General features: G+C 37.0%; 1 protein-coding gene across 1 annotated transcript in view; it reads right to left on the reverse strand.

The window, feature by feature from the left end:
• Positions 1–235: 235 nt before the first annotated feature.
• The window catches only part of metap2a (methionyl aminopeptidase 2a), a 12,353-nt gene continuing 3,703 nt past the window's right edge, over positions 236–8,885 (reverse strand). Inside the window, exons 4-11 of the mRNA XM_077234016.1 lie at positions 7,831–7,933; positions 7,019–7,180; positions 6,611–6,792; positions 5,525–5,619; positions 5,356–5,452; positions 5,157–5,260; positions 4,207–4,322; positions 236–938 (exon numbers count right to left, since the gene is read on the reverse strand). Of these exons, the coding sequence (XP_077090131.1) occupies positions 686–938; positions 4,207–4,322; positions 5,157–5,260; positions 5,356–5,452; positions 5,525–5,619; positions 6,611–6,792; positions 7,019–7,180; positions 7,831–7,933 (1,112 nt within the window). The 3' untranslated portion in view covers positions 236–685. The remainder of the gene's footprint in view (positions 939–4,206; positions 4,323–5,156; positions 5,261–5,355; positions 5,453–5,524; positions 5,620–6,610; positions 6,793–7,018; positions 7,181–7,830; positions 7,934–8,885) is intronic.

Here is an 8,885-nt window from a genome sequence, read left to right on the forward strand (position 1 = left end):
TCTCTTGATATTTACAATTAAAAACTTCAGGATTCATTCATAAAACTATTGAGAAAATTACATATTAAATTTAAAACCTGATAACTTGAGCAGAGTTTCCTCATGTCACAGCTTCTATTTGAAAATATTTTTGGTTTCAAAACGCTTGATAAAACTCACTTAATCTTAATTTCAGGAATAATGCTAAAAATAGTTTTGCAATGATGAGATTTAATGTGTAAAGAACTACAAACAATTTAAAGTATTGTACAGTTTATTTAGTCTTTTTAAAAAACAAACAAAAAAAACAGTTCAAAATGTAATAGGTAGGCTACTAGATGAGACAGCCATTTGATATTATACAAATACCAACAAAAAAAAACTGTAAAGGCTGTGTGCATTACGACTGACTACCTAATGAATTTGTTTTTCTTGCAAAAGCCCTTCAGTGACGTGTAAAGCCAAGCAGCCATACTTTACATGATCTCTTTCACTGCACAGAGCACAAAAGAGTACAAAGGTTTTGTCTTGCTCACTTAATTCGGGCACTGGCTTGTACACATGCATAGCAGTTTGCCTAACTTAATGATGAGTATATGCTGTATGGTCAAAATAGCATTTCTGGGTTTAAACTAGTTTCTTCTTTTAAGAATGTCTGTTGTTTTTTTGCATGGGACTGGAGTGTGTGTTTATGCATATGCAAGTCTCAGTAGTCGTCTCCACGGCTCACAACTTCCTTGCACGTAGGTCTGAGCAGGATGGTGTGTTCAAACTGAGCAGTGTACGAGCCCTTGGCGTCACACAGAGGGGGGTAGGCGTCGATGATGCCCAGGTCACACAGGTTCTTCAGGGCCATCAGGTACTTGCTTTCACCCAAACGGTCGAGCCAGCGGCGACAGAACGCCAGGGTGCAGAAGTTCTCGTTCACCACGTTTAGCAAGTGCTTTGCCCTGGGCAACCTGAAGTTCATTAATGAAAGGTTACAATACATTTCTTTTAATTTATTAATCTGGTTTAAAGAATGGAGTCGTCTTTTGTGTTCCACAGAAAAGTCATGCAGGTTTGGAATGACAGAAGGGTGAGTGAACAATAACAGAATTTTTATTTCTGGATTAACTATTCCAGAATATAAATAGCTGCATCAGCCTAATGCATAAACGTAAACAAAATCATTTTTACGAAATTGACACATGCAGAGAATGCATATTCGTAAAACCTAAACATGCTGCACACAATGCAGAGATTTTTCATAAAAACACTTGTGTAATAGAGTGCAGCAGTTAGAAAAAGCAAGACTTTTTTTTTGCCAGTGGTTCACACAAGATTTACTTAAATTCAAAATTGTGAGCTATAAACTTGAAAATAGTCCCCCCCCCTCCCCCCTCATAATTGGACTTTACTCGCAATTGCGAGTTTATATCTCGCTATTGTGAGAAAAAGTCAGAATTGTAAGGGGAAAAACTCAGAATTGGGAGATATAAACTCGCAATTGCGAGAAAAAGTCAGAATTGTAAGGGAAAAAAACAGAATTGTGAGATATAAACTCGCAATTGCGTGAAAAGGTCAATTGTAAGGGAAAAAAACTAAATTGTGAGATATAAACTCGCAATTGCGAGAAAAAGTCAGAATTGTAAGGGGAAAAAAATAGAATTGTGAGATATAAACACGCAATTGCGAGAAAAAGTCAGAATTGCGAGATAAACTCGCTATTGTGAGAAAAAGTCAGAATTGTAAGGGGAAAAAAACAGAATTGTGTGATATAAACTCGCAATTGCGAGAAAAAATTAGAATTTTAAGGGGAAAAAAACAGAATTGTGAGAAACTCGCAATTGCGAGAAAAAGTCAGAATTGCGAGATATAAACTCACAATTGCGAGTTTAATCTTGCAGTTGCGCGAAAAAGAAAAGAGTCACAATTATTTTTTTTATTCAGTGAAGGAAACAAGCTTCCATACATCCCGCACCATTTTATTCTAATCTAAAACCATATATTTTAGCAGATTTTCCTCATCATGATGTCACAACTATTCCTTTAAGATCAGAAAGGTTTTCTGAAACAGGGCCCGTATTCATAAAGAATCTTAATGCAAAGAGTAGCTCCTAGTGACAAATTTCTAAGAAAATTCTTAGAAATGTGGGCGTTTACTCTTAAAATTAAAGAAAAAATCCTAGTAAAGAAAAAAATATTTCAGAAAGTATCTTAAACCTTAAAAGAGGTCTTAAGGTCAAAATTGTTAGGAGTGCGGACAAGGACTTTTAAGAGGCTTAAGAGTTTCTTTAGCAGAGGAGAAAATGGCAGAAAGATGAATAGGGAGAAGAAATTAGTTGCAGACAATGGATGACAGTGAGTCAATAAGACGCTATAGATTGACACCCGGCCCGAATTTTCCTTTAAGGATGGCCTTGTGTTTATCCACTAAATAGGCTAACCGTAAACACTGTTCCTCTGTCCAGTTGGGCTTTCTCATCCTTCTTGGTTTTGATTCCATGTTTGTTACATTAAAACCTACATTCAAACCAACACTTAAATAGACATGCCAGCAATCAGTGTAATTGGAAAGAGTGGAACTTTTTTTATCATTCTAAGCCAATCAAACACCTTATAGGAAATTAACAGCATGGTAAATAAAAAAAAAGGATTTATATACACATATATTGGTTGTGTGTGTGTGTGTGTGTGTGTGTGTGTGTGTGTGTGTGTGTGTGTGTGTGTGTGTGTGTGTGTGTGTGTGTGTGTGTGTGTGTGTGAGAACGGTCAAATAGGAAAAATTACGCATGTAATTTCAAAGTGAAGGCTTAGAATAGACGCTATACTTAAAGGTGCAATGTGTAAAAACTTTGAGTATCTATTAACAGAAATGCAATATGACATCCATAACTATGTGTTCAGTGGTGTATAAAGAACTTACTTAATAAACCGTAATGTTTTTATTACCTTAGAATGAGACATCTACATAGGCGCGGGAATCCCCTTCTATGAAGGTCGACATATTGTGACGTCATGTTTCTACCGTAGCCGAACGCGAACAAACATCGTTACAGAGCGCGTTTCGTCACTACCTTGAAAGAGAAGCAGCAGAAAGCTAGAAGCTAGCCATAAATACCGTGAGTAATGACTTTTCCCTTGTCAGTGGTGTAAAATATGTAGTTGGATTGTTTCATGTAACTTAATTCTTCTCCCTCGCTGTGTTATGGCTTTGCTATGTGGGAATAAATGTGCTGCACGTTCGTGAGACAGCTGATTAGTACTCTTGTCATTGACCATAAAACAGATACAGGAATCACCAACCCGTCGATCTTGTAAGCATTTTAAGTCGATCGAGTTTCCAAAATCAGAGAAAAAAAAGCCTATTGTGTGTAGTAAATGGTGTCTAGGGGATGCGGAGGCGCGCGCGCTGTTACAATCACGTTATTTTTGCTGCACGCCCCTTTGGGCTCATGCGGACGCGTCCAGTATAAACAAGGCTTAACGCTTTAACCAGCTCAGCCACAGTAACAGCTCATATTAGCCAGCTAAACTTTTACTACCCTGTTAGAAAAAATACTGTATATGGTTGCATAGTTTCATGTGGTTCTTCTCCCTCGCTGTATTATGGGTTTGCTATGTGGGGAGAAATGTGCTGGTTACGTTTGTGAGACAATCAGCTGATTACTATTACTATATTATATATTAAGACCCTTGATCCTCACCTGACTAATGCTTTGTAAACTTTATCCATGATGTGGTTTATAATGGACTGTGGTAAAGAAACTTGGTTTACTCTGGCTATTCTCTGCCGTCTCAGACGACGATGTTTGTCCCGTTTTAGCCACCGTAGCTTCTTCGAAAGGGAGGGGTGAGCGGTGGGCTGAGCCCTTACTGTAAACTCCCAACTGAACCCCTAGATGTCGCTAAAAGTCACACACTGCACCTTTAAAATCACTCTTTTTCCCCTTCTTGGACAACCAACCAATCACAGTCTTCAAAAGATTGTGTCATACATAGCAATGGGGTCAATCCCGCCTCCTCACTAAGATAAAAGTTTTTGTCTTTTCCTTACTCAGAGTTGCTCTCAGATCGGTCCCGAATCGCTCTTAAGCTAAGACTCCTACATAAAAGTTTTTAAGCTAAATTGAAAGAGTTTTCTGAGAGGATTCTTAGAATCTTTATGAATACGGGCCCAGATCTTCCAGAACTGCACCAAAGTGCCCTGCATGCAGTAGTAGTGTATTTATGAATGGCTGATACCTGATTGGCACATGTCCAACATCAAAGTTCTTCATGTAATGGGAGCAGTCCATGTCATCGTGCACCACTCCTTTACCAGTGCTGCCGAACGTCTCAATAGCGAACACATCCCCCTCCTGGGCGTCAATGGAAATGAACAGAGAGCCAGTCAAAAAACTTCATAGCTTTTTCTATAAAGAGGATGATGAATGTAAAAAAATGCCTTTTCAGTTTTTCAACACAAGTTCCTGAGTTGCGAATATCAGAAAGGACAAGTACACAGCTTGTGCAATTAGCTTTAGCATATATGCTAGCATACAATAGTAACCAATGGGGCTTTAAAAAAAAATGAATATGAATACTGAATAAGTGTATATTGCACATAATTGTATACTACTGTACACAAATCATACTGTATACAAAGTAAAATAAATAAATAAAAGGAACATGAAACCGTAAGCAACAATGAAAGTTTCAAACATTAGTATACTGCGTTGTTGTCACTTGAACTCATAAATAAAAATGGTTTTCCTTTAGGTTTTAGTGTTCAAACAATGGCAGTATGATCAAGACAAATGTAAAAAAATAATATTTTTTCAATTTTAATAGAAAATACAGGGTATTATTTTATTTTTTTTACAAGATTTATGTAATTCATAACTGAATGTGACGTCACGTGACAAGACTAGAAACATTAGGCATACATTTTTTTAGAACCATGTGAATGTTCAAAAGATGGTTATGGGTTATTATGGGATACAGCCTTCCATGCAGCATATACTGCAGAAATAGTCATAGTAATCTAGTATGTTATTCTAAACATAGCTAATGTGAAATGGACACCTTTAAGATTAGAGAATGGCGTGAAATTCCATGCATACTGCGCACAGTATACATACTGCATTATAGTAAAAGTAGTATGCTATTCCAGACAAAGTGATACGGATATCTTCAATGACAAACACACACACCTCCATTCTGGTGGCTTCTCCTCCCTTCACTATAGGCACGGTTTTACCAGCGTGTATCCGATACTGACCAATAGAGTGTCCGTTCAGATTCCGGATAGGTTTGACTGAGGAAATACACACAAAATGATGTCCACTTAGGAGATTAATATTATTATTATTAATAAGAATTTGCATGATTATTTCCTATTTCAGTCAATACCTTGGTATGTTTTCCCATCTATTTCAACCTCGTACGACTCCATCACTTCTTGTATTGATTCTCCAACATCGCAAAGACGTACATCTATACCTGCACACTGTGGAAAGAGATTGTTAATTCTGCACACACCCACGATAATTTATGGTGTCAGTCGCACAAACACACTCACATTGATGCCTGTGTTGGTAGCGTCTCTCACAGCCTCAAGCAAGCGGTCATACTTTGGATTGAAGGTGACAGTGAAGGCACAGTCAATGATCCTGCCTGAAACACACACACACACACACACTGCAGTAAATACTTTGTGCTATTCAAAACGCGTAAAGCAAAATTTTATTTATGCCGACATTGTCCCCACTGCTTTATGAATCCTTTCTTATGATAAAAAAAGAAAAGAAAGGAAGCTTATTACAGGGATATATCCAATTCAGTTCACAGACCATCGCAGTCCGCTCTCCAGTGAAAATAATAAATCAAATGCATAATAATTTCCCCCCACTTTCCTAATATTTCTCAGATAATGAGTAACAGATTCAGCCAAATACATCTAGGGTTTGCTAGTGTACAGCTGAAATCTTGTTCTATTGAAACATATGATATTGTATTATTTTATGTTAAGGTATTTAAATTAACTGACTGTTGTATAAATCAATTTTCGATTTGATTTTTAATTATGATAAATTAAATTATGTCCGTTTAATAACAATAATAATAATAAAAGCCAATCATAATAATTATTTTATATGAAGTACTGTACATTGTTTTTAATTGTGATTCAAATTTCATAATAATAATAGTGATTTTTATTATTATTATTATTATTATTATTATTATTAAAAGCCAATCGTCAATTTAATTATTTTATATTATGTACTTTGCATGGCTTTTAATACATTTGATTGTTTCATAATAATTATAACAACAGTAACTATTATTATTTAAAGCCAATTGTCAATTTAATCCTTATTTTATATTAAGGGCTTTACATGGCTTTTAATTATGATTTTTTAATAATAATAGCTATTATTATTTTTATTAAAAGCCAATCATCATAATTGTATTCAGATGTTATATTACTATAGATGTTATAGTACTTTCTGATTTATCATCAAATTTAACTACATGGCTTTTAATTATGATTAATAATACTATTACATTAGTATATGAATGCTATTATAAAACACTATTATTATCATAAAGGCAGGCTACTTCAGACAGGCTACTTTTTTAAACAGCGTGTCATCCATGATCGTACCGTTGATGTGTGTGCCGAAGTCAATCTTGCACACGTCGTCGTACTGGAGGACTGTGGGGTCTCCAGCGTTTGGTGTGTAGTGAGCAGCACAGTTGTTCAGCGAGCAGCCGGTGGGAAACGCCAGCCCTGCGTTCAAACCGTTCTCTTTGATCAACTTCCTACTGCAGTCCTCCAACCGCTCGCTGAACCAGAGGAAACACAGAGAAAGAGATGGGTTATGAGCTGTGAATATAATACCAAACAAATCTACCAACTAAACTGGACACTTGGGCTTAGAGGTCCATTTCTTTTATGAAGAGCATCACTTCAACTGATATTTTTAAACCAGGTTGGAGTAATTTTTTTCTATTTTAACACCTTAAAAAAAAAAATAATACACTGCAGGTTTACAGATATTAATGTCCTCACCAGATGTCAATCATAGTCATTCCAGGTTTAATCCAGCTTTTCACATATTGCCGCACTTGCCGATGGGCTTCAGCCGCCTGCCGGAAATCATTCCACATCTCCTCGTTGGCTCTATCCAACATTTTCTTCTCCTCGTTGCTCGTTCTCCAAGCGGCGCTAGAGCTGAGAGGTCCAAAAAAACACTTGAGATGACGTAGCAAGGACATTTATTTACCCTGAGAATATCCACCATCATACAAACACCATTAAAGATGGACATATAAATGTTTCTCCAGTCTTGCAAATGGGGTGAAACGCCGGATTTTAGCTGATTTGCTATTAAATATTCTACCAAATAACAATAAATAAATAAATAAAAAGTACATCAAAAACTAAAACCATTTTTTATAAATGAAAAACCTTTCTGTTATTCCCTGTAATGCTACATTAGTTTAAGATTTGTCCAATCAGGTAAAATCAGTCAATCGCAACTTATAGCTGGCTGGATGTTAAAGTTTTGGCAAAGTCAAGTCAAGAATATCAATTTAAAGGCCATAAACGCCTTCGAAGATGCCGCAGGAATTCAGTAAGATGATTTGAGGAAGTTAAGTTTATGAGTTGGCCCTCGCACACACCAAAGCGTTCACAACTATTTTTGGAGAGAGTACTTTAGGCGCGAGGGAACATAAGTGACCTCTATGTCAGTAGTCTCAGCGATATAACATTACACAGAGCACAGGGTAATACGAGGTAGAGCGGCCCGTAGAAAGTACAAGGTGACCTGAGGGTGTTTAGGAGTGTATTCACATTGAGAAAAGACAAAACATCCTTACCCATCCTGTGATAGAGGGTATTCACACTCCTCACCCACAGGGAACACTCCGCTGGTGTACAGATCACAAATGGGGATGGATGGAGGGTCCGTTTGGGTTTTGGCTACAGGAGAGAAGGTATATCAATGTGAGAACGTCTTCAGTAAGTTCTAAACCTCTGGGAATTTATCTTTTGTGGAAGTCAAAAGAAGATGTTTCACAGAATGTTCACGCTGCTCTTTTCCACACAATGAAAGCGAAGCCATTTATTTGGATAGCATTTGGGCACCATTTCATTTCACATTATAAAGTTCTCACGCAATTCTTCTGGAAGGATCATTTTATTTAGGCTAGCAAAATATCTCACCATTTACTAACGTGTCCAGGTCGCACTCAGTCACCATTAAATGTTTGGTCTAAAACGCAACCGCAGGACAGCAATTACGAGTAATTTATATGTCATCTTTGCAGGACTGCGATATGAAGAGAGTAAAAAGTAACATATCTTTAACAACAGTGTAAAAGTGAATAGCACATAACTGGCACAATACCTGTATAAACATACATATCTATCGGTGCAATATGATTCACATGACTAAACATGCATCATCATTTTCAAATACCTCCGTTTTTACAATCCACACAACGGCCGTTTACACAACACTGTTTTCAACTAAAAACGGAAAACGGATGCGTTTTGGCCGTTCATTTACACATCTGTGTTTTGGGGGCCTTAAAATGCAGGCTTTTGAAAACGGGTTTCAAAGTGCACATTTTTGAAAACAATACCGTTATCATCTCCGTGTAAACTACAAAAATGTGGATTTGTGAAAATGGTGACGTCATGCGCATGGATATTACATGTTCAGTCTAATAGGCGCATAGTGTTTTATTACAAAGTGACATCGCCAACTACTGGCCTGGCATGAATGATATAGTGCTTTTAGTCGTTTTTTGTGGATTCGTGTGAGCGGCATCCTTTGTACACGCAAAACGCAGAAGAGAAACTTTGGGCATGTGTTGGTCACCCACTTTGAGCATGTTTACACGACAACAATGTACTGAACGGAAAAGAG

This window comes from Siphateles boraxobius, unplaced genomic scaffold (genome assembly GCF_051911475.1).
Source record: "Siphateles boraxobius isolate OS27281-9 unplaced genomic scaffold, OSU_SipBor_1 19, whole genome shotgun sequence".
NCBI classification, from domain to species: Eukaryota; Metazoa; Chordata; class Actinopteri; order Cypriniformes; family Leuciscidae; genus Siphateles; species Siphateles boraxobius.